Source organism: Corvus cornix, chromosome 1 (genome assembly GCF_000738735.6).
Source record: "Corvus cornix cornix isolate S_Up_H32 chromosome 1, ASM73873v5, whole genome shotgun sequence".
NCBI lineage: Eukaryota > Metazoa > Chordata > Aves > Passeriformes > Corvidae > Corvus > Corvus cornix.
Window position 1 is genome coordinate 60,885,474 of NC_046332.1, and position 27,752 is coordinate 60,913,225.

General features: G+C 36.0%; 1 protein-coding gene across 4 annotated transcripts in view; it reads right to left on the minus strand.

The window, feature by feature from the left end:
- DIAPH3 (diaphanous related formin 3) overlaps window positions 1-27,752 on the minus strand; it is a 210,197-nt gene that overhangs the window by 101,620 nt on the left and 80,825 nt on the right. For 3 of the 4 annotated variants that reach the window (XM_039568562.1, XM_039568574.1, XM_039568581.1), the window contains 5 exons: window positions 22,033-22,065; window positions 19,245-19,340; window positions 18,227-18,321; window positions 12,888-12,989; window positions 1,973-2,212 (listed from right to left, as the gene is read on the minus strand). In XM_039568562.1, coding sequence (XP_039424496.1) covers window positions 1,973-2,212; window positions 12,888-12,989; window positions 18,227-18,321; window positions 19,245-19,340; window positions 22,033-22,065 — 566 coding nt within the window. The remainder of the gene's footprint in view (window positions 1-1,972; window positions 2,213-12,887; window positions 12,990-18,226; window positions 18,322-19,244; window positions 19,341-22,032; window positions 22,066-27,752) is intronic. The other variant, XM_039568565.1, reaches the window with a different exon arrangement.

Consider the following 27,752-nt stretch of genomic DNA (forward strand, 5'->3'; position numbering starts at 1 on the left):
TGCTGTAGTTTTCCAACTGAGACGTTGTTTTAAATCAAAGAGATTCTTATAAATAGAAAATGACATCATGTATGAAACTATCACATTCTTCACTACTTAAGAACTATTTCTACATAAAAAAACTTAGCAGGAAAAGTATACAAGCATGTAGTCACAAAGTAAGCATGAGTACAAAAAGGGGTGCCACAATTGCACAAAGACTTCTCTACATCCGAATATCAAGGCACAAAGTCCTTAACACAGTATTGATATGTCATAATTAACTGTAAAAAGTCTGGTTTGTTTTTATAGCTCAAAATTCTACTATGATGAAATATACTCTTCCAGAACGTGCATGTTTTCCTTCAGCCAAATGGATTAATAATAATATGAAACACAGTTTTCCAAATAAACAGAAAACAGAACACATATATATATCAAAACCCAAAAATGTATTCCAGGATCCTTACTGTAAGCAATGTTATAAAATATGTTACTTCCACTGTATTGGGAATCTCAGTGAAAGATGTCTCAATAACACCACAAAAAATTTCTACAATGTGACACTGTGACATATGTGATACTCTGTGATACATAATAGAAATTAGCTATAAATATGAACCTGTGTTATAAACATGCATATAATTTTAATACTTCAGTATTTAATGAATGATTGAGTATTAACATATCAATATCGTATCCCTCTTCTGAGAATACTCATGGCTGCTCTCTGATGTAGAAGAACTATTACAGTCATTCATTCCATACTTTCATTATCTATACACATCAGTCCTCTCTCCTTTTTCTAGTACTCCATGGCTATCTTCAAAATCTTCACATTCTAGATCTTAATAAATTATGTCTCCAAGATAAATTCTGACTTTTGTTCCTGCTCTGCAAAGTGCTTATATCAATTACCTTCACATTGTTTTCATAGATATATTTTTTGTCCTGTGCATTAAAAATACAGAGAATACAACCACACCTAGGACAGATTCTTGTAAAACCATACTTAAGTAAATGCACCTAATTGGAGAAAGAACCTTTAGTATCTTCCTTCTGAATATGTTTCTCAACAAGTTGTATCTTTAACTCAATCACTTCATCTACAAGGTATTAACTCTAGGTGGATGACTCATATTTAATGTTTACTTTAAACTAGGTTAAGTATTTATGTCACAGGTATCACATTCAACACTCAAAAACCACAGTGAAAGAATTCTTCTGAAATATAGCAGAGTAACAGTGATTAGTTTCATGAATGTAGAAGTTAACAAACTGTATTTTCTCTTGTACAAAAAGATAAAGAAACAGAAAGACAAAGACTACACACAAAGTTTCAAATAACTCCTTGCTTGTAAGAACTGTATGTGCACTCTGAAGATTTTGCATTAAACTCCCAGAGAGCACAGGAAAAAAAATAACAACAGTAAATATGGGAAAGGTAATTAGCATTAGAATGAATTATAAATTAACACTCAGAAAAGTATAAACACCTTCTAGTATATACCTTATATAAAAGTTGAAAGAATGAAAATGTAAGAAAAATTAGAAGAAGTAAGAAACTGATGAAACTCAGCAACATAAGAAGAGAATCACGTAAGGAGCAAATTCACGTAAAAAAGAAAACATAACTGTATTAAAACATACTAAAATGTGATAGATGTCTTAGAAGTGCTCAGACATGTTAAAATTACAAAACTACTATGATCACAGTGATAAGGTCCTTACATAACCTTATTTAGTTTGGGTTTTTTATTATTCCCTCAAAATAGAATCACTTAAAAGTGATTAAATTCAAGACAGTCTCAAGATGACTATTCATGGATTAGCTGTACTGTTCAAACTATCAACTAATGCTAATAATAAGGAAAAAAAATAGTAAGCAAATAATTAACTTCAGGAAAAACATCAAAACCAGAGTATTTAAGTAGCAAAATTAAAAAAAAAAAACAAAACGTGTAATATTCAACATGGACATTTCAAAACTCACTTTACACAGCGAGCTGAGATTATATCCAAAGGTCTGTGCATTCCGAGAACCTGCATTCATGTAGTTTCCCATTAACAATACTAGTTCCAGCAGCTTGCTAAAGCTTTTACTCTTCTTTATCTCTTCACAGGCAGCACTGACAGCCATGATGTCAGGTTTGATGTTGTTCACCTGCTCCTCAAACTGAAGCTTAAAAAGAATAGCACTGAGCCGTGGCCGTAGTCTCTTCACGTTGCTCATCTGATTGAAAAGAAAAATAGAAGATTTCCTTTAAAATTCATAGTACACTTCGGCACTGTACAAATGCATATGCTCTGAAATGATTTATTGGTGTGACAGGCTTGAAGAAGCAATATATCTGCTATAACTGATAGCAAATGAATGAATGAATGAGGGACACTTGGGTAAGCAACTGAAATCCCATCTTGTGGTTAATAGGAACTGCCCCCATCCTTTCCAAATAACTAGTATGTGTAAGCAATAAAAGATAAAGTGTCATCATGTATCACATCTGTCAACTCACATACCAAATCCTATAAAACTAATCCAAGTTTATGACCCAGTAGTTGCAAAGGAATGAAAGTAGTTCACAAATTTTGTCTAACTCTAGTACCAAAACAAGACAAATCTCATTTTCTGGTGCAAATATTTGAAAGCTGACGTCAATAAGAGCTTATTATAAACTTGCAGGAAAAAAACAGTTTTGAAAAATCTCAGCTATGAAACACTTAATATAGCATACACTAATATATACCAGTATTCATACCGCCTACGCTTCTGTATACTAACCTAATACAGTTAATTAGGTGCAGCTGAATGCTCCCAGGAAAACAGCTTCTGTAGATCATATACAAAATACCTGGCTTTTTCTATGGTTTACTGATCATGTATTTTCAACAGAAATTTTGATCTTCTTATATACTAGGTCACTGAATTCTCACTCCAGACATACTTTGCACATTGTTTACTACATCCACACTAGAAACACTAAAAAATTATTCCATAAGTTGCTTATCTTATTTTCCCTATCCCTGTTTTCTCATCAGTTTCATGAATTCCGTAAGATCTCCTTCCTCATCCTTGTCTTCTTCCTTCTCAAGGCCAGATTCAAGACAGTAATACCTTGACAATTCCCAAAATCTTAAACTAAGTTTTGTTTTTTTGTTTTTTCTTTCTTAAAAATGAACACATTATTCCAGCTATCAGTACTTCTCAATGCAAGAAAGAAGCAATTATATTGGCACTTCTACAAAGCAGTAGGCTTCATATAGTGGCCTTAAACTTTTGCCTTTAAATTGGACATATCTCCCTCCAAACCACAGTGGTACCTAAGGTTTTACAGACTACTTCTCAACACAGACCTAGTCTATCAATGTGAAAATTCCTCTGACAGTGCAATGTTCATAAGTCATATGGTACTGATTATCCCAAGAGACTCAGTGTAAAGGACAATGGTGACACTCCATCCATTTTCAGTGTAAAGTGAAACTGAAGGCTGTCTAATCCAAAGGCTTTGATATAGAAGCAGAAGAGGATGGAATTTACAATTATTTTACTGGTTTCACTGTGACAGTAGAAGAAAATAAAATCAGGTAGAGTTAACATTTTATGTTACTAGGCCATTTCAGAAATGCCTGCATAGCTGTGCAGCCACTCAATGATGTCTCATTGAAGTCAACATATCATTTGCATTTTAGATCAGGTAAGAAATCTTGATATAAAATACGAAATCCTTTCCACTAACCATACTTTGGTTTTCATCATAAAGCAGAGCACACAATCAGGATGTCTTTCAGATTAAACTAGGCTGAAAATCAGCTGTTGCACTTTAGTCCACAGACTGCCTCCAGCCTGGTGCTCAAGTAAAACACTTAAAATGTACAATTTGAACATTATTAGCTCAGTACCAACTGTAGGCAGATATTCTGTTCTTATCCTACAAGTGTGGTAAAATTCTTACTTAAGAACAGATGATAATGGAACTTGAATTTGAACTCGCAGCAAAATAGAAAGAGAAATACCTAAATTCCACATGAAATTAACACAGTACTCTTACGACTTTATACCTAATTTAAGAATAACTACTTAAAAGAAAGTTAAGGTAGTGGATAGAGGCAAGTGCTACAAATTCACTCTCCTAGCTCTATCAGGAAGAATCACTATTAACTCTTCCTCAATTATCTTACTAAATTTGTATATGTACTACTACTTCCCAGCATCTTGAGAACAATGTTTTTAATTTTAAGTTGTGTCCTGAAGTTAATCAGGAAAAAGTTGAGACTAGACTAGAAAAAAAAAAATCACAACATTCCATTAAAGTTATCCAGAATTTTAATATTTAATACCCTACTCAGGGTGCAATAGAGATGATCATTAATAGTAAACCATAGAAACTTTAAAAATGCAGTGTAAGTTGCATTGATTTTAAATAGTACTAAACTCAAGATACTATAGAATCACGAGAAGATGCATCATTTATGGACTCTAGGCTTTTCAGACAGCCAGATCCTTGAAACTGAAATACATGTGCACTTTAGACCACAAAGATGAGCTGCACAAACATGAGCATGCACATCTGCATAAAAGGGGCAGTTTTCATCAGAACCACTTGAACTATAAGAAATTAAGACATCCAGTATGTAAGTATGTAATTCTTAAGGATGAATGCAGATATATGTAATCTAGAAAATTAGAAACAGGAACACATATCAGAAACACAACAGAAATGCCACTGGGATTGTTATTATTGTTATTACTACTACTATTACTATTATTGTTGTTGTTGTTGTTCAAAATGCTCTGAAATCCAGGCACAATGCATGTTGTTGGTATTATTTCTTTACCTGTTTGCTAAGTCAATAATTGGGAAGAGATAGAGTTCCCTTAGTAATATCTGGCTTTCTTTGTGACATGTAGTCCACAGTTATATTAAAACTGTAAAATCCATACACCCTACCACAAGAGATGCTAAGAATTTAAGTGTTGCAATGCTGACCAGCTTATGTTAACATCCTATATTTTTTTAATAATCAGCATATAAGGACATAAGTTTACTTCAGTCTTGATAGTGCAATTCTGAAAACTAACAATCCAAATAACTAAAATGGGAGGTTGAAGAAGAAACCTATACATGCTATACATGTCAGAGAACTCAGCATACAGGTAATTAATTGTTCTACTTTTTAAGTAATAGTCCACAAGAAGAGTCTCACTACAAGCATGTCCAAATGGGAACTGACTTATGAGTTGAGCTACTCGGTAGTGGCTCTCACAGATCTCACATCTAACAGCAAAGACAGGTTTTTCTCTCAAATACAGCATAAATCACAAAGCAACTACAAGAATGTGCAGTCTGATATATGTGTACCTTCACTATCTTTTTTGTTGATGTCAAGTAACGGAAAGCATCTCAGAAGTTCCACTGACACTACATTTTGATCACTGAAGGGGATTCATTCCTGTCATAAGCTCATAGAGAAAAACACTGCAAGCACTTCAGTTTCATACCTTCTTTAAAAGGAGCAACAGTGCTGAAGCTGTCAGACCACCTGAAAATGTTCCCATCCAAAAAGTAAAATAACTGTTACAGAAAAGCTGACTAAAGAGAGCAAACTGGAACACCATTCCCTGTGGATAATGTATGGCTTTCACCACTGCAGCATCAGTGAACTCTAAAGAGTGCAGAGGTAAAAAGGGGAAATTCCTGACACTTACCTTTAGACCCAGGCACTTGAAAAGCAGAAAAAGAAATCAAATAAGGAAGGACTGATACCTTAACAGACATTTTATCATGTTTAAAGAAGACAAAATAACATCCTGCTCAATTTGAAAAGGACAGCCAACATGCCTAAATCTTAGTGAAAAACAGCAGCATTCTGGAAAGATCAAACATTATTTCGCAGTATGGGAGGTCAATTCACAATAAAAAACCAGTGTTTTTCTTGAAATGTTTTTATGGATATGTGGAAATAGTACATCTATCTTCACCTTTGACACACTCTTTTTCCTCAAGGAAATGATGAAAAAGCCAAGAACTGCCAACACAAAATTAAAATTACTTAAGAGAAATCAAGTCGTTATATACACACGCACACACACACACATATATATATACAAGCAAATAATTGAACTAATGAATTTTCAGCCTTATTAGCAGTGATAGAGAGCATGGCCTGATACTTTGGTTCTCCAGCCTGAATTATAAACAGCCTGAATTTCTACTACTGACTAAGTTTCTTGCAAATCCAAGATTTGCAATATCCTAAAGGATATGCAGGTCAGAATAGAAGGCAGTGTATTGTAAGTGACACAGGGACAACACCTATCAATTACCTCCTAGCTGCACACAGGCAGCCTTCTCTTGTCATGTGGATGACAGTGCACTGATTCACAGCGCAGAAAATCCCTGGTACCGTTTTGAATTGCATTATGTTCAACAAAGATGGACCAGCAAGGTCAGTGAGCAGATCTCAGAATTGCCAATGGGGGCTACAACACAGCTGTCAAAATAAGCTGAGCTTACAGTCTTCATGCTGAAATTCACAGAAAGGTAAGTTCCATGAAAAGAAAGTAGTCTTTTGTTTTTTGCCTTATCTAAAAAATACAATTAGATGTACTGACAACTTGATCAGTATGGAATACAGACAGTTTTTGTTTTTCCAAGTTGAAACTGGACAATGATATTTTCCTAAAAAGGAATCTTCCAAGAAGGGGAGGGTCCGAATTTCCAAAATTCTTCTATTTTTAGCAGGCCTAACAGATGTCTGAAAGGCTATTTTCATTAAAAGACACATATGGAGCAGATGCTACTAGACTGAAAAGCTTTCCTCATGGGAAACCAAGCGTTTAATATAGGTAAAAATCCTCTGTAAAACCTCAAATTCATACAGGTAGCAAAAATAAATAAATTAACACCAGAAGTCAAGGGCATATGTCATTGAGGAATTTAAAATCAAATAATATAATATCAAACCAAATGGAGGAAAGTTTCTAAAAGTAAATCAGATGTAACTGTATTCCAGATGGAAAAATCTGATAAGCCTAACTTTAAAATAAATGCCTCATTTTCTGTCTGGCTGCTACCAGGAATCCATCTCCTAATGAAAAGTAAGTCTACTATACGGAATATCCCAAAGTAGAGGTCATGAAGGTACAGACACATGATAAAGGTCTGGATAAGAATGTCTCAAAACCATGACAGCAAGTTTAGTACTTCCCATCAGGTTGAACCACATTAACAACTCCCACATAAAAGTGAAATTTGATGTTACACAGCTAGCAGCTGATTCTGACATCTTTGATGTGACACACATGACCCCAAAGCTCAGACCTCCAGCAAGTTATATCTGTTATCATCTTCTCTACTGACCCAACAAGGAGTGTCCCAGTTAATTTCCTAAGAAGGAAGATACATGTCTATAATGATGACAGAACTGGTAAGGAAAAAACATTCCACAGTAGAGCTTCTGTAGTCCTGTCAATACCGAAGTCAGTAATGACTGGGGAATTTTTGTCCATATGGTTATTTGGTCTATTTGGAACCAGAGTTAATCTGTGGCAAAAACAGTCTGACATGAAATGTTACATAAGTGAATGCTGTAGAAGACAGTTTGCATGTCTTGGAGAAAGTTCCTCAGTTCTACAAAATGATCACAGGGAAAGCAAATCCTAAAGCACTTGGAGCTCCATTGAGCTCTAAAGTCTGAAGCTGCAACAGGTAAAATATCTGCACAGTAATTTCAAGCTCTAGGGATTTAAGAGGTACTGATCAGCCTCCAGGTCCTTTCAGCACAGCTGCCCTACACTAGCCAGTTAATTGGATACCTCACTCAATTTAGGTGACTGAATTCCAAGAAACCCTTGAAGTTGCTGAGTTTAAATGGCGGGATCATGGTCCTTACTCAAAACAGAAGTGTTTTCCTTATAATGTGTAAAGCATGACATGAACATTAGAGGGTTGCTTACATTACTACTGAAGAAAAACATCAAATCAGACTCAGGACAGGCTCTCAAAACATTTACAAGAATGTGCAAAGTGAATGGCTCGAAGCAAAAGATGGGGACCCTCCGGGCAAATAACATTCCTGATCTGAAGCTGTAGAGATATCTGCCAAGAAGAAAACTGAGATAGCCTATGTGTGTGCTAGAACAACCAACCACCCACTTCTAGCCATCTGAATTAACATCAGACAACAGTAAGACAAAATTTTTTAAATTGTTCTTTAGATTAACTACCCAAAATGGTTTTACTGGAACTAAACAGAGATAAGAGTAAGACCTGCTGGTACTGAAGCATTTGCAGAAGCATTCATCTATAATATGGCACCACAATCTTTCACTGACGGAAAGGAAGTAACATAAGCCAATCCAATGGAAACTGCAAATAGTCAGATCAGTGCAGATCATGATGGTCGCTTTCAGAAGGTATTTCTGGAGCTTTGTTCTCCACCCTTACCCAGGTTCAAGGTTTGAAATACATCAACATTACAGGAGTTAAGGATGTTCTCCTTTTCTACAACATAGGTAACTTGACTGCAATTTGTCATAAAGATTTTTTAACTCTCACAGATGGCACATAATAGAAAGTTAATCTTTGGCAACACTCCTGCAAAGGCTGGAAATACTGATATAGAACACTGACAAGGGAGAGCAGCAGATACACATGACATCTAGAAGACACGGAAGATAACGCTTGCAGATAGAAATTAACAGAATCAAAATATCTCACAGCCCAGATGCACTTCAACACTTCAGAATTTTAAACAGACTGAAATGTCACTAGGTATGGCTATGTCCAAGCATCAAGTATTATGAAAGGCAGAGTATACCTCTGCAGAAACAGTGATAGTATGATATTTTCCAAACAGTGAAAAAATATTAATACATTTTGAGTTATCCTCAGTGAGAACATACAGGTGAAACTATTAGCTGAATATGGAATTGATCAATTTAAGTGTCTGCTGAATTATTTAAGACAAACTAGCCTTCATCAGGCCTCACTCTAATCTTCAATTTACTCTAGTGAAATCTTTTCCTTTGGTACAAACTCATTAAAAACACATCCATCAATGAACAAGCTGTGAAGCCACATGAGGATTGCTCGCCAAATTCTATTTGGGTTAGCTGTCAGTGAATTTCACAAGGTCTGAGCATTAATTATTTCTGAAACAATATTTTGTAATTCCCTCAATTTTATCTTTGAGCAAATGTAAGTGATCAAGGAAAAATCTGTTTCCTTTTTTTTTACGACCAGACAATATGGGAACATCTTTCCAAATGTCCTGGGTTATAAGAGAAGAAATATAGCAGGAGCTATCACATGTGGCTCTTGAGACAGTATTCTCATATGTCAGAACGCTAGTACACTTGACTACACCTGAGGTCAAATCTCTGCTAATAGAATCCTGTCAAGTATTAGAAACTTTTTACATCAGAAATGTTTATAAAAAACATCAAAACTGTAATTTCTTAAATGGAATTGCATTTATGGATTTCAAACAATATAATAAATTTAATACGGTCCAGGACCCTTTTACACCACAAAGAATTATAGGCACTGACAAGTGTACATCAAATCATAGAATGGAATTCTATGAAAATTCAGAACATTCAAGTTCTGAACAGCTGAAAGATGCTTGTATACAACTTCCTTATGAATAATATATTGACCAGTGGTATGGTAATAGTTCAATGAAAATCCATTAAACAGATTACTGCACTCAATAAATCAATAAATTGATCAATAAATCTAATACTTATTTTAACAACTTCACTGAAACAAATGAGGTTAACATTACTAAATGATTTACTCCTTAAATATTTCTTTGATATGATGACAGACACTACACCAAAAATTAGGAAAAAATAGTCTCTAAAACAATACCTTTTTCTTAGTAGGAAAGAACTAACCACAAAACAAATCAACACTGCTGAAAGTCCTAAAGCAACAAAATATTTATACTGTCCATTGAAGAAAGCACCAGGTAAAAAATGTAAAAACCACCAAAACACAACCTTCTGTCAACAGTCACCAAGGTAAACATCTAGATGAAATTCCATCTCCAGTGGGTTTCACATTGCTGGTGTGCTGTCACAGGACTATCATTTCTAAACACAAAGATAATCTTCATCATTAACAAGTTTTATGGAAGATTCAGCATGGTGCTAGTAATGACAAGGTTGTGGGTTCGATCCCTATATGGGCTATTCCCTTAGGAGCTGGACTTGACCCTTGTGGGTCCCTTCCAACTGAAAATATTCTGTGATTATGTGGTAATCAATGAAACCTCCAAGAAATTAATATGAAGGTTGAGGAAGTTTTAAAAAACTTTTAGAGGAAGTTTATTGCAGTAAGTAAAACCAAGTACAAAACAACAACTATGGTAAAAAAAAATGCAATTGAGTATTTATTTTTTGCCAAGCACAAGCATACTTCATCAAGAATTTGAGCAAGAAAATACAACATTCAATATAACATCAAGTTAACAATAGTAAGCTAAGTTTTTAATAAGATGAACAGAATTAATGTAATTTTCATAGAATAGTTAATGAATCGGTGCAAGTCCCTCTCTGCCCCCATCCCCCTGATCCCCCAAAAAACCACACAACCCTAAAACAAAAAACAAACTCCACAGTAATAGGTGATTATATCTGCGCTCTGAGACACCAGCCTGGAGTAAGTGAAAGAAAGAACCTAAAGGAAAATGAAGTCGTTTATCTAAAGAAAACTCAAAGTCTGGAAGAAAAGATAAGGACAATAAAGGATTTATTTTATACTTACTGCTGAATGAACAGAAAATATAAAAATGATAAATAACTTTAAAAAAGAGAAGGCAGAAACCACAAAAGCAACTCATAGAGTCATACAAAGAAAACAAATCCTCACAACCATAAGATAAAAACCTAAACAAAACTCCAAAACCACAAGCCACACACATGAAGAGAACCTGAACTGTTTAGAGTCATGCCCTCAATGTCTTTAAGCCAACAACAAAAGTTTATTAACTTTGCTTAAACATACAATACTGTAACAGTCACAGCAAGCCAGTATTTCACTAAGGGTCTTGCTGTTTCTTTCACAGTATCAAACCTTGACTTTCAATTCAAAGCCTGAAAGATAATGGGTTTCCATGTTAAAAAAAATTTTATCACACAAGTAGTAATTAGCCATTTATTCACTATTTAGGTTCTTCCTTAGGAGTCGAATAGTTCAATTGTTCCTTTAATCACAACTTTAGAGCAAATTAACATGGAATTTCCTAATTCTCTGAAAAAAACATAACTATAAAACACTACTCATCTAAAAGACAAAGTCTTGTATTTCGTATTTAAGTTTGATTCTTCTCTTTTAAAACAGACAGCAAAAAATGAGGCATAAACCAACATTTTTAAGGAAAAATAAACAAAACCAACAAAACCAGCAATAATGTGAAGATTCATATTAGCAGCAATAGTGGCTTCTAAAGAAATTAGTAGAATTTCTCAGCCCATTCCACAATATTGCTTATTGCCAACAATAAAATAAAAGGTGCCAGAGAGCCAGATGGAACTTGAAGAACTTTGATGAAAAGCAAATGGATAGGATTCCATATTCAAAGAGTAAAAAATGTGACTTATTAAAATTTTCCCCCTTGAACAGAAATGAAAAATGTTTCCTATAATTACCATTGTAGCTTGCTCTCTGAACTGCTCTACTACACGCATAGAAGGTGTGACAGGAGAGAAACTGTGCTTAATGATGGGGTTTGGTCTTTTGTGGACTTTGATTTTTAATGTTTTGCATGGAGAACCAGGAGAAGCATGGACTTGCACTTTCCAGTGGAAAAATGGTTGTTCCTTCAGAAAAGAAGCTCCACAAATTTTTGAGATATAAGACCTCTTATTATTTTGTCCATTTATTTTATTTTTCTGAGTTATCACACTGCCTCAACTTTTCAAGACAAATTTGTCAGAAAAGTTGGGCTACACACAACAAAACTCTACCTACACTGTTGCTGGTCTAGCTCTTCTCATCAACTGACAGTTCCATCCAACTGAATAAGTATTATTCCCTCACGGGAAATTCCCTCAGATAGACTAATCTTAGCAATAACCACCTTAGGTTGAACCTCCAGGAATGGACAAGAAAAATCAAAGAATTGTATAGACATATGCACCAGGAAACTATATAGCATTACTCTGAGTTTGTCTGGATGAAGTAATTACCAATTATGAATTATGAGTGATACAGAAATTATATGCAAACTGTATTTCCACAAAAAGCATCAACTGCCAGCACTGAATCAGCATTTTCCTTTTTTCACTTCCAGTCTTCCTTTGTGAATGCCACCTGGAAGGTATTACAAACATATCTTCCTGGTGGGAAGGGAAAAAGTGATTATGTGTAACTCTTGACAGAACATGGTATAAAACACAGAAGGCAGGAGGCAGAATATGTTAACATGATGGCTATGACATTATTTTCTTGTCATTTACAGAATGAGAATAGAAAAAAAAAATTAGTGTAGAAAACTTCAGTGAAAAAGTTGAGATTTATTAATGCAAACAAAAGTAAGGCCAAACTATTTTAGCTATGGAAATTCAAATATAGCTCTGTATCTCGCAGTGAAACTTTGCTACAGAAAACACCAAAGTTTTTATGGTTTTGGTTTGGTTTCTTTTGCAAAAGTAAATTACTTTTTTAAACAAAGAGAATTCAAAATCATTCCAGCAGTATTATTTCAATAATCAGGCCTTCCACATGCATGGATATGTTCAATAAACGTCCAATTGAAAGGCAGCACTTGCACTTTTCTCCCAGTCTGGAGCCCCTTCACTTTTAGCAAGAAGCAACTGTCTATTTTTTGCTATAACATTATATTAAAACTGTATTTCAAGAAAGGACCAAAACAAAAGGTGATAATAAAACAGAACTCACCACAACTCCAAACTGCTCTGGCTCAGACAAATTGTTATACTCATTCTTGAACTTGGACAATGCATTCAATTGTTCTTGTTCAGGGAGGTGTTTTATTAAATTCTATAAAGAAAAACAAAATAGCCTTAAAAATCTCAGATTCTGTGTTGCTTGTATTATTGTAAACAAATGAGTTTACATATGCATCATTACCATACACTCCCCTAAGACAACTCTTCCCTGAAGACACCAGAATGTACGTAGCAACACACAAATTAAAGTAACTGAGTGTAAAAGGTAAGTGATACAATACTGCCAGCACCTGACACTGATTCTACAGACACTTCTTGTAGTCTTTTTTTTAAACTTTTTTTAAAGAAAATATGCTTGATAGGCACTTGTTCTGCAAACAGAACACTTCAAAGCAAACAGAACAAGAATTTCAAGTGTAACATAACCATCCAAAGGATGGCAAGAATTACTAATGCTAGATGAAAAGTATTTTGAAAAGAGTAATTTATTTTCTAGCATTTCAAAACAGAAGTTTAAACCCCTTATACTTACTTACTTACTTACACTACTATTTAGCCTGAAAACTTGCTAGAAGTAGTAAATCAGAAGTGAGATTCAGCTTCAGCTGAATTCAGAAGTCCATATGGGGTGGTTGGACACATATTTTTCTGGTTTTTAGTAGAACAGCAGTCATATGTATCCTTACCACTATTACATTTGGAAAATAGTTTTGTAAAAAAGACTAAATTTATTAATTATGGATGAAGCTGTCCGGCACTAAATCAGTAACACTGAGCAAAAATGAAAGGGTACAAAGTGTAAAAAGATACATTTTAAATTAAAAACATAACACACCTATTTCTTTTTTTGATATGCAACACTCACATAGCTCTAAATATAACACGATTCCTTAATCTTTACTAAAAGTAAAATGTTATTGTTTGATGCGGAGATAGTTTTCCTATGTAGAGAAACTGCCCACAAAACTTTCAAAAAACAAAAACAGTCAAGCGTCGGATGAGTATTTTCAATATTGAGCATCAGAAAATAAGAAAAAAAGCAACCAAAACTGAAGGAGCAGCTGATATCAAAGCAGCTTTTATGGTGTTCAAATAAAGCTTCTGAACAGCTACAGATGAAACACATTTTGAATATCAAACAGAGAATAAGCAGAAGAAAGAATTTTTACTATGTTACAGGAAACATTTCAGTAATTAGTCAATGAGTTTTGGGATCACAACATGACTTTTGGAGGTTTTACATTTTTCAGCACTACATTTAATTTCTAAATGAAGCAGAGTGGGGGGAGGGGGATGGAGACAGATGGAGAGAAAATACATTTTATTTCTTAATCATAACAAGAGTTGGATTAAGGACAAATCTCCAACTTCAGAAACAGTGATATTAGGACACACTGAACAACACTTACAGCTAAACAAGAAAACCTGCTGAAAGCAAGAAATTCCTAGAAAGAAGTACCATACTGCCTAAGGTAACTTATATGAATGAAGAAAAATAGCCATATGGTTGCAAACCTATATATGCTTTCTGTCTTCTCAGAATGATGAAATACACAGAACATATTTTCATAGCATGGCCATAATGCATACTTGAAAAATATTTTGAAGGTAGAAATAGAGACAGACAGCTGGATACTTATTTAGTAACCTAAGTATATATGAAGGCAGATACCAACTTTTTGAAGCAACGAGGCACATGGTTCTACCACTTTCAAAGAAAGATGAGTGTCTTAAGTCCATTTTCAAGTTTGAACTCAGATAGTCCCTTTTCAGAGTTATTATAGGGTTGTTTTACCCAGAAACTAGCAACTTGGATGAAATCATTGGATAAATATTATTACATCCGAACTTTCAAACTAAATTTGAAGCCTAAGTTCTACTGAGTTTTCCACCTGATTTAGGTCTTCAAGTGATTAATCACTTGGCAAAAAAATGCTGTCTATATTCCTGAGTGATTTATATGACTGTGCTCGTACAGGATATTGTGAGCATGATCATTTGTATTCCCTTCCACTGACTTTTACACAATCACAGCAGCTGCTAACATTACTGTACACTTGCAGGATATAATTTCTCACTTTTGGCTCTTCAACTTCTCTTACCCTTTTCTTAAATAAAATTGTTCACTCCCCTCCAAAAGCAAACACAAAAGGGCTCAACCACTGTCAAAATCACTTTGGACTCAATTTTGATGCCACCTACATAGGGAGGTTACTGGATACACTGACTTTCAACATACTTTACTGCTAATACCAGTTAATAGAGCCAAAAGATTATCAGCGGAGTGTCAAAAAGTTATCTCCTATTACATTGTTACTGCATAGCTCCAGTGGGCTAGGGTGTGTTAGATATTTTAAATATATGGAAAATTAGGCATTCTTTATCCCAAGGCATATACAATTATAATGAAAACAACTGTCCACAGAAGAAATTAAAAATAATGATAGAAAAACAAAAAAAATTACCCATGAAAATAAATTTTCTCAGCTTACTGCAACTTCACATAGAAGTTAATTAACTATCATTAATTAACTACCCATTAATGGTTTGATGATTTTTTTCCCCTGGAGCCTAAATGCAAAAATAAGTTTTGCCTTCTTTAAATAATACACACAGAAATTATCAAAATGACAGTTTTTCATAATCTTGATATATAGTATTTATTTATACAGGTTGCTTCCTATTATTGTTGAGGACCTAATTTTTCTAACAAGATAAATTTTAACCATTGAAAACAGATCAAATAGCATGAGAGAGTCTCAGAGCAAGCATGGACTATCTGAGAGTTCAAGCTGAACATAACAGCAGAGCATATTCCATCCCTCAGTTTTTCATGCTACCGTAGAGAATTTCTACTATTATACCAAATAAAATAAAGATACACATCACGCTGCTCTTGAGCATGAAGAAAACCTTGAAAAAGTGATCTAAGTGCAAACTAGACTAAAAAAAAACAATTTAGAAGTGTAAACTATGTTCATCCTAATAACCTTAAAGTAATAGTTTCAGTGCCAATATTAACTGCATCATTGAACAAAAGAATGAGAATTATACAATGACTATATATACTGTCACTGGAGATGATGGTTCATGCTTGCTCCTTCAAATATTCAAGAGAAACATCTCATTCTTCAATGAAGAAGGGAAAGTGAACTCCAAATAGCTGAAGAGAGATTAAATATCTTTGAAATCCAAGTGACAAGGAGAGGGCAAAACTGCATGCAGGAAGAAAAATGGCATGCTTAGCATTGCACAGCCTCCTCAGTAGGATGTTGTTTTGACATTCCGATATGGTGGAAATTTATTTTGTAGGAAAACCATACAAATACAGATTTGACTTGTTCTGACCTCTGAATACGAGCTGCTATGTGTTGCAGTACAAGCCACATCTGAATTTCAGTAAGCCTTAATGTAAACCTAATTTTATGATCCTAATACCTGTATTTGTTATAACTAATCAACATTCCAGCAAAAAGAGTATGTTTCTAAAAAACCAATCTACCTTCAACTTTCTTTCATGTTTCAATAGGGACTGGTACCCAAGTCTGTAACACACTTTTAAGTATGCTGAAGAGATTAGCAATCTAAAACTTCCACCACATTACCAGTAGATAGATAGTAATTATCAATTATTGATATATTATGTTTTGACATTATGAGCCACAACAGCAATAATTCGAAGTTGATCACAGTATGCCAGAGTCATGTTCAAAAGACAGATAATTCTTTCAAAGACAGATCTTTTCAAATTTACTGATGCCCATCAAGGTGACTCAGGAATATGGCACATGACAGGCAAGGACAGACTGAAAGAAGTCAGTTTGTGGAACTCCAGGAAAGCAAGCCTCACAGGCACTTAAATGTGTGCAGATACCCAAGAGAGGGTACAAAGAAGGTGCAATTAAGTTCCTCTTGGAGCTGTGCAATAGAAGACCAAGGTCACAAGTTATAACAATAAAGATTCCAGTTAGATAAACAAAGAAACATTTTCCACCACATGTGTTCCATACTGGAAAAGGTGTCCAGAAAGCCTATGGGGTCTCCAGCCTTGGAGATACTAAAAACTTGATGGAAAAGGCCCTGATCAAACTTTCTAGTTGACCTGGCTTCGAGCAGAGCCTTGGCTCAAATGGCTTCAAGACACCCCTTCCAAATTATTTTTTCCATGGCTCTAAAATGATTCATTTGTATTTACTTCATTAAATCTTCAGCTTTTCAACCCTAGAATATCACTGCATATAGAAGAACTTCCATTTTCCTTTGGCTCCACATAAGAGTCATACTAGCTTTGTGTTTTAAAAAAACAATATTGAAAGGGAAGACACTACCTAAATAAATTCCAAGGAAGAGAAGCAGTGAATGCTGTAAATGCCCTAGGGCAAGATATTGGATTGCTATGGCTCTAACAAAAAAAAACCCCACCCAAACTAAACAAACAAAACAGAGATTTGTGCAGATAAGACAGAGGTAAAAACAAGGCAAAGGAAAAATTGATAAGTAGGGAAGAAACAAAACATCATACGTACCCAAGAAAAAGTCTCTATTTAGGTGTGGACAATATGGAAAATTGAGAATATAAATTCAGCTGTGTCATAGTTTAATCCCATCCAGCAACTAAGTCCCAAGCAGGCACTTGCTCACTCTCCCCACAGTGGGATCAGGAAGAGATTGGAAGGGTAAAAGCCAGAAAACTCATGGGATGAGATAAAACCATGCACACAAGCAAAGCAAAGCAAGGAATTAATTCACTGGTTCCCATGGGCAGGGAGGTATTTTCTGCCATCTTCAGGAGAGCAGGGCCCCATTGTGTGCAATGGTGACTTGAAAAAATAAACACCACCACTCCATCCCACTTCCTTCTTCTTCCCCCCAGCTTATATACTTATCATGATTCCATACGGTCTGGAATGTCCCTTTGGTCGGTTTGGGTCACCTGTCGGTGTCCCCTCCCAACCTCCCAGGCACCCTTAGCTCCCTCACTAGCAGGGCAGTATGAACAGAAGAAAAGGCCTTGGCTCTGTGTTAGCCCTGCTAGTATTAACAAAAACATCTCTCTATTATCAACCCTGTGTTCAGTACAAATCCAAAATACAGCCCCACACCAGCCACTGTGAAAAAACTTAATCCCAGTCAAAAACAACACAAGTTACTTTTGTAAAAATATCAGCATTACAATTTAAAAAAAAATCTACAGTTCATAGGACAAGAAGATTCTTGCAGTGATTCATTAGCCAAAAGTTTACATTAAGAGGCTTTTTTAGCTACAGGTTTCTATTTACTGAGAAGCTTCTCTTGAAATATTGGGATCTTAAGTGTCATTTTTGTTACCTGAATCATGGACTCTGAGAGCTGTGTTTCATCTACTTCCAATATCATCATTTTGATCTCTTCATAAGGCACTCGGAAAGATCCAAGGAAAATTGCTAAAACGAAGATTCCACAAATAATGAAGAAAGCAAGACAACAACTATCTTGCTTCTACTTAAAAAACAGCAGCAAAACAGGTCATACCATCTTCAGATTAACAAAGACTATGTCAAGTAATAGAGGTAAGAGATAATTTTTAATGTATTTTTAATTACTGTTCTCTTTCAATTCCAGCCTTCTCCATATCCATTTGTTATGTACAACATCCAGCATCACAGAAGACCTCCGTAAGTGGTCAGAGACAGTCTGCTCTACAGAAGAATCACTACTATTACAGTATTTTGTGCTGAGGTGACAATTACAACTTTTTTCAACAGTCTTGTCAGAGCTTTCCCTTGAAGAAGCACCATGACAAACCAAAACCACAGAACCAGAAAACAAAATGCTCCTATAAGCACTCTTTATTTATTCACCATAATCCAATTATTTCTTATTTAATCTCTGATGGCATTTAGGAATCTATTCTTCCTAGCACTTCTCTCCACCAAAACTTTATCTTCTTTTTTTGCATACTATTCCATAGTACCAAGTATGGCCTACTTTCTATAAAGGTCATGAGATGGCCAGACAACCTGCACACATTATCATCCTTCTTTTTGGGGAAATTCAGGGGAAGGGGGGTAGCCAGTATTCCTTGATGAATATATTGGACATACAAACAGATTAGATACATAGCTGTATGCTTGCACTTCAATATATACAGCCTTGAACAGGAATAATCTTTAACTGCTTCTGGGGTCTGCTTAAGTGCTTCGGCTGTATCAACTCACATGCTTGGGCTTAAAAACAACATCCACATATTTAAACACATTTTAAACAAGAAGTGGTTACCTGGAAATCAGACAACAGAGAAAGACACTTTTATGGAACGTTTGTATATTACTTTCTGGGGAAAAAAAAAAAAACAGAATCTACTTACACAGATTCTGTGCAATCTTAGGATCCAAAACTTTTAATTCTTTGATTCGCTTCTTAATGGATTTTTTTTCTTCAAAATCCTCCTCCTCTCTTTTTGCTGCCAAAGTAAACACAAATATAATCATGGTTAATTCTTAATATTTAGAAAAACATTCATGAATTCAGAAAGCATATTTGCTATCAAGCATAGTCAATTTACAGAGAAAAGATGATAGAAAACAGACAAAATATAGAGAGGTTTTGCATGTATTGCTTGTATTCCAAGACTTTTGCTCTTCAGTCAAATTTGTCAGCTTGTTAGCCTTCTAGATTTTTTTTTAATATATATGACATGAATAAACATGCTAATGTTAATTGTACAAATTCAGTCATATTTAAAATATCATGCAACATGCTCCAGTTAACCTGGCCAGGCTAGGACTATGAATTATATTTTAACAATAACAAATCTTAAAAAACATGGCAATACGTCTCAACACTGAGACATTTATCTATTTTTGTGATTGCTTTTGTCTAACTATATGCACTAAAATTATCAAAAGCCACTGGCTTATTAAAAAATTAACATTACCTTAGGATATATATGAGTTGTTATATACCTATACAGCATAAAGAGATATAGATATATAGATGTATTTTCCTTCCCCCCTCAAAAAGATGTATTTTTAAATATGTGATGGAATCACATTATTAAAAATACCACAAAGAAAAAGTGACTTTATAAACATATATTAACATTGCTGGAGATTTTGGCTTATTCTTTCTTTTCAGAAAATAATTCATACAGATAGGATCTCCTGAATACACTGTGTAAGCTGAACTTATTTCTCATTATTCACACATTGTCATAAGAATTTCACTTAAAATAACAACATAGGCTTGATAAGGTATTAGTAGCAATTATTATGCAAACAAACTAAGAAGCAAAAACCACACAAATCTTTCCTTAAATACAATCTGGTTGTACTCCTTTTTTAACTTCTCCTTCTTCCTCCCCCCAGAACAAATCTTCACTGTCAAATGTTATTTACCAAATGTATTGCTACTGTTTATCTAATTCTGTATACTGTTTCACAAATGAAATTAGTTTCCAAGCTTTTACAGTATGATTGCTCCAAATTAAGTTATACGTGCTTCAAATATTTGAGAGTAGAATATATGCTACAATAATATAATGTGCTACTGACTTCTGAAGGAGATAGATATAGATGAGAAGTCCTGTCAAGGAGACATAGGATTAAAATTTCTAGCTCAGTGATGATCCTTGAGAAAACTAGACATAAACATGAATTATTAAGAGGATTTCCCTAAGCTGAAATTAATTCTGAAAATGTTAAGAGAGATATTTAGGAGCTACATCATTCTTAAAAAATGCTTTTCTAAGCACAATAAATTTTGCCAAGGATTGGGACACAGACTAAATGACCTCTTGAGGTCTTTGAGCTTTGTTATCTAGGATACAACCGAAGAGATAAGGACTTCAAGACCTCACACAGGGACTGAAGAAACAGATTCAAGTCCCTTCCGAGTAGGTAGAGACACAAATTTGAACCATCTTCTAAATCACTTTTGATACTCTACATCTGCTAGGCAGCATGATGCTCCTGAGGACGTGCCACAGTGCAGAAAGGAACCTGTATTTTGCACAAATGAAATCACTAAGCTAAGACATAAAGCAGTCCTTAGAAGAAGGGCTGATATCCAGGGTCCTGGAAAATGGGTTACAAAGCCACAATCCTCCTCTTTTGTCTGTTTCCACTCTACCCACAAAACCACTTGGCCTTCAAATTCTTTTAGCACAGATTTAACAGAATGGTTAGCACTCTCCTGTACCAGGAAAAACTACACACCCTGCTTACTCCACATGTGACAGCAAAAGTAGGTTTTCACCACCAATGTGAGAACTCTGTAGCCCGGGTTCCAAAGGAATAGAATGACATTAAAGCTACTGGATAAAAAGAAGGTTACCACTAAAGGTGCACTTTTTCTGATTATGCTGGAAAAAGAGCCCTTACTGAACCCAGAAGGGTATGTCAAGGGGCTACAGATCCCAGAACCACGTGACTGTTTTCTCCAGCAGTTACACATTTTAAGAGACCTCTCAAATTTCTTAACTTCTTCAGCTACACACTGAAAACGGTGACTCTTAAAAACATGACTTTTGAGTTGCCTCAGTCTTGTCAACACTAGAATTGCAGATTCTACTAGAAGACCTATAGATTCCTGTAGTACAGGTTCCAATAAATTTTCATGCCTTAACAAAAATACAGTAAAATGCTTTATAGCTACCTTGGAACTTTGCAAAAACTTTACAAGAAAGAAAATAATTTCCTTTGTAGTTACAATAAAAAGAAGTTAAATTATCTAAATTTATTAATTCGCTTAAACTTGTCCTGACAGCCTCAAACTGGACACTAATAGGGGCAGAAATAGAAAAAAAAAAAAAAAGTTTGCTTCTTCCAGCACTAGAAAGCAAAATTTATTCATTACAAGTCTTAGAGATAATACAGAGATACACAAACATGCAAAAAAAATTTAACAGTTAAACATGCACCACTTCATCCCCTACTTAAATCAAGAAACAATGCTGCAAATGAAGTGGCTATTAATAGCCTCGGGAATTTTCACCCAGGAGCGGGTTATGCACAATGTTACATAGCACTACTTAAGGCATCGCAACACTAAGAAAAAACATGTAAGCATAGAACGTATCTACTCTAGGAAACTCATGCAGAAATTGTATGCAGAGTTCTACAATTATGCAACAAACTAAATTACTGCAAACTTACATGATACTTCTTCAGCAGAATTCAGGTCATGTCCTTATGTAGTTGGCAGCAGTAAGAAGCAAAGGATGCATATTACTTTTCTTGCTGGTTTGAATTGTTGTGCTTCCCACTGAAAACTCTGATACCTCCTACTGCTTCTAGAAATTTTTACCTCCTTTGCTAATGTCCTGGTTTCAGCCAAGGACACCAATAATTTTTTACAAGAGCCATGAGGGGGTGAAGGCTGGAGCCATGTGGGCATGGCCAAGACACTGTGCTATTCGATCCCATCTCACCTCATGGCCAGAGAGAAGGAAAATGGGTCTCTCTCTTGCTTCCTGGAAAAGAGGGGGAAGGAGGGAGCACTCCTTTTCCATGGGACCAAGCAACAAATGGAATGGTGGGGTAACACTGGTCCTGACCAGATGGTCTGTCTGCCATGTTTTTCATTGTCTTGGGCTCAGGGGAAAAACATGGGGGCAGATGGCCTGTCCACCATTTTGTTCACTGTCCCAGTCAGTGAGCAATTTTTACCTGCAAATCAATCTCTTTGTGTAAACTTTTGTTATTAATATTGTTGCTGCTACTGTTCTTATCTCACTGCTGGTTCCAGCAAATTGCTTTTATCTCAACCCATGATCTCTGCGTTTATCTCCCACTGAAGGTGGCAGGGGGGCACTAAATGAGGGAGTGCCGCTCCTAAACCATGACACATGGCAAAAAAAAAAAGCCCCCAAAATCCCAATAAACATAACTATTCCTATTTCCATCAAGAAAAAAGGGAAAAAGTCCCACAGCAGAGGGGAATGAATAGAAATATCTGAACAGGTGAAGTAAGAATCTAGACTAAAAGGAAATCAAAGAAAATAGCAGTCAAATTTTCATTTGTGGAGAGTACTGGAATAGAGGGGAAAGTATACAGAAGAAAGAAAATGGGAACATCTGCTTACAGTGGAAAAAAAGAAAGCAGCCTAGTGGGAGCGGGCAGCTGCAGAAAGGAGGAGACTTGAAGGAAATAGATGTGAGATGTTACCATGCTAATGAGAGAAGAATCAAATCAGGGGATCACAAAATACACAGACAGTTCTCACTGCCCTTGAAGTTTGATCTTACTAAACCATTAACTTTTTCAAAATTACATTTTTTTTAAGCTATTATTCAACAGAAAATCACACAGCCTTTAAAGTTCTGTCTGTACACTAAATCTGTCCCACTGTGGAACATACACATGGCCCTAGCATTTGAGCTGGACAATATTTCATCAGTAGTACCTCACCAGATGCTCCTGCTCTGCCCTCAGGCTGAGAATCAAAGTGCTAGAGCACTTTGAAACACACAGAATGCACCCCCCCACCCTTAGCAGTTCCTCTTCACACCCCACATCCTTATTAACAAGACTCTAAAATTAACAGATGTGGTTGCTAACATACACACACACAAATACCTCAGAGGAGTTTTAGATACTGGACAGATTGCTTTTACTATCTCCTTCAAATTCAGATCCATATACACATTCAAATGTAGTCAACTACCTCCATCTGTGGCAATGACCTGACTGAAATTAAGGTCCTGAAAAGAGTGGTGACAGGACTGTTTTACAAATATTTCAGTTGGAAGCCTACAGAATAGCACTTCATAACACTGCGGACTAGATCCTATGGAGCTACTCTGTAGAACTCTGAAACAATTACATTCTTGGTAGGTGCCACTGAAATAATCTACATTCATGAATTGCAATACACATTTCTATTTCTGCCACAGGCCTTGATATAATCTGTTACCCACAATCTTTATACGAAAAATCGCATCTGTGCATCTGCATGCTAAAGAAAAAAAATCCTCTAAAATACATCATCCTTGTGAAAAAACCCAGAGCAAAATACCCTTGAAATACAAGCTTCAAAAGGAATATATCCAAACATTTAGATCTGAGTATTTATTTTTAAAAGTCTGAATTCCTGTTTCAGGTGAAACTTGAAAACTACGTTACACAGAACATTCAGTGGAGTTATTTCATCACTAAGTGGAGTAATTTGGTCACTAAGTAACAGAGCATACAGAAGATTACACATGACCTTACACTCTTCCTAGCCTCTTAGCTAAGACAACAGTCATCTTGCATTCTCTCTTCACTGAAAAATGAAAGAACAAGCCTGGGGTCACAGACTCAAAGGATGTACCTATACCGAGTGTCATTATGAAAGCAGATGCCTACTTCATCTGTATAGAACTCTAATTCTTAAAAGTAAATGGTATCTTGTGTCCCATATATCAGGGTATTCAACTGAAAAACCTGCAGTCTTTATCTCCCAGAAGTTATCTGGAATCAAAGGAACAGATTTTTAATAGAAAATGAGGTTGTAGCTAAATAACAAATCCTGCAGAACTTAGTTATTCAAGGCTAAAATGTGGAGTACCTTGGTACAAACCCCTATTGAGGTTGGAAGTGACTTCTGGAGGTCATTTGGTCCAACGCCCTTACTCACCCACGGCTATCTATAGCCAGGTGCTCAGCACTGTATTCAGGTGGCTTTTGAATACCCCCAGGGATGGAAGGAGAGGCCAAAACCTCTGTGGGCACTCTCTGCCAATGCTCAGTCTCCCTCACAGTAACAAGAAAGCGGCTTGTGATGTTCAGGAGGAACCATCTGTGTTTCAGTTCATGCCCACTTCCTCTTGTCCTGTCACTGGGCACTACTGAGAAGTGTCTGACTCCATCCTCTGCACCCTCCCTTCAGGTATTTATGTAAACTGGCAAGACCCTCCCGAGCCTCCCCTTCTCCATGGTAAACAATCGCTCAGCTTTTCCACACAGGAAGGAGGCTTCAGTACCTTCACCATCTTCATGACCCTTTGTTGGACTTATTCCAGTATGTCCATGTCTCTCTTTTACTGGGGAGCCATCCCATAGTATGACATGCAACAAAAAAAAGCAAACCTTTAGTCTCAAAAGGAAAAAAAAAAAAAAAAGGCTACCAGGAAGCCCATTACCTAGACCATGATACTACACAGCTGCCATCAGCTCCACTTACACATTTCATATTGATTTTTTCACCAGCACAGTTATTTGTGACAATCTGCTTCACAATATGAAAGAAATTGTGAACTAGATCGAAGTCATTTTACAATACCATTGAAAATACCTCCTTTCTTTTTTTTTTAATAAAAACAAGGATAAAGTGAAGTTAGAAGGCATAGCCAGCGGAAGTAGGAAGAATGCCTGAACCCTGAAAGACCAGGAAGCTTCCTACCATCAAGATTTAGCTGTTTGGGCCTTACAAAGCTGATCCATTACTTGTCAAAGGCATCAAAAGCTGAGTAACAGAACTGAGTGCACTTGTACCTGAAGTAAGCACAGTTGATTCAAGAAATACCACAACATTAGTCATTGTAAATTAGAATGGCAACTGTTCACCTCCACTATTTGGTGTCCCGTAGATGCCTTTCAGACACTGTCAAATTCCAGAGCAAAATCTTTTCATTTAATAATCCTGGACGGATTGTCCTTTCACGCATTTGTGTAATTGCTTTTTAAACCTAATAAATTTTAAACATTGAGTCCTTCGCATGGAGCTCCAATTCTTAATCATGCATTGTACAAAGAAAGACTTTATTTTTATAATCTTGATCAGTTTTGCTGTACCTCTACTATACTTTTTATTAGTAAGAGGAAAGGAAACCACACAAAGTATGCATGATGTGGGCACAGCTTGAACTTTCACAGTGACACTTTTATTTATTGTTTTCCTTTCCTAACAGTTCCCAAAAACCTATTTTGCCAGTGTATCAGTTATTTATTTATTAACCAATTCTGCCATTTATCAATGATTATCTATAATATGTCCACCACTGGTATCAAGTTCAGCAATTGTAGATATTCAAGCCTTTTTAAAATCTGTCATCACATTTGTCACCTTGCTTCCTTTCCTCTGATGTTGGCAGAAGTTCAAGTAATAGTTTACACAGCACAGTTCATAGCTCAGCTGTTTCATCCTTCAGTTCCCTTAGAAGTCCAGGGTGAATACCAGCTGGTCTTAGCAATCTGTTACTGTCCACTTTATTGATCTATTCTAAAGCTTCCTCTACTGACCATGGAAGCTGTGCTTCTTGCTTCAATGTGGTGACCCCCCAAAGTCCAGCTTGGAGGTAAATTCATTACTGGTCAAACAGAAATAATTCTGAGCTTCAGCATTTGGAAGCAGGTAAAAAGGGGTGTTACTCTTTTTTTTTTCTTTGGAAGGCAGATATGAAGCAGTAAATCACACTTATGTATAGCATTTTTATTAAGTCTTTATCCATGCTCAAAATTCAATAGTAAGAAAATTTTAACGCCTTAGCTCTAAATCAGTAAAGCACTTACAATCAGAAACCTACTGAAGTCCTCAGAATTAAAATACAAGCATATACTCTTAAGTGAAACCTGCATGAAAAAGAGTCACTCAAAGACGTGGCTTCTGCTGCTTATAGAATTTACGTAGGATCTGTTAAATATGTTTCATATGCTGCAGTCTCTGTATTTCCTTAACTACAGTCTGGGGTTTTTTTCAGGTGAGTCTACTAGTTAACTTTTTTAAAGCTTTTAATGAAGAATTCATTACTTTATTTGATATCAAAACTCTTTAAACTTCACTAAATAGCTTCTAGAAGCTGGACATGGCTTGTTTCTGGACCAAGTCCAATGTACAAGCTAATTTTAATTCTTATTACTGCGCAAGTTTTGAAAACATTGGTATTTATTATTTATTTACAAGAATAAGTAGAATCTTTTTCCTTTTTATAACTTAATTCACTACACTGTCAAAATTGCTTCATCATAATCTTAACTTTCAATTTAATATAGATGTTTCCAGCCCTTGAGTTTCAAAGACTAGAAGTCTTTGAACATATAGTAATTCAAGTTTTTTCACCTTTGGAGAAGGACTTGGGGGTGCTGGTAGATGAATGACTGGACCTGACCTGGCAATGTGCACTTGTGGCCCAGAAATCCATCCACATGCTGGGCTGCAGCAAAAGCAGCACAGTCAGCAGATTGAGGGAGGTAATTCTGCCCCCCTCTACTCTGCCCTGCTGAAATGCCATCTGGAGTGCTGCATCCAGCTCTGGGGTCCCCAGCACAGGAAAGACATGGACCTCTTGGACCAGATCCAGAGAAAGGCCACAAAAACAATCAGAGAGCTGGAGCACTTCTCCTATGAATACAGGCTGAGAGGGCTGGGCTTGTTTATCTTGGAGAAGAGAAACCTCCAGGGAGACCTGTTACAGTGCAGATACTGCAACACGTGTATCAGACAACGAGGCCCATGGAAAAGAAATACCTATGGACTGATTCTTGATGTGTCAGAGATGTTTATTTCTCCGGCCGCATGGCTGGGGCTCTGCCCAGGAACTGCTCAATCACGGGACCCGAGGGTCCTTGCCCGTGCAGGGGAACACAAAACAACCAAAGGGAAACGAGGCTGACCAGGGGCAGGGAAACCCCGTGCCTCCCCTCCAGGGCCCCTCTCCCAGGGCTACATGGCAGGGGGAGGGCCCCAACATTTCACCCATTTATTTTTAACAAAAAGAGATTTAAAACTTAACATTGAAAACAACTGAATAAACATAACAAGAACAGTTTCAAAACAAAATAAGCCACCCTCCTGAGTCTTTAAATGTCCAAACAGATTCTCTGGAACATCTTAAGGCTGACAGAAGGGAGACAGGACTCTCCGGGCATGCTTTGTGGGGAAACTGAGGCAGGA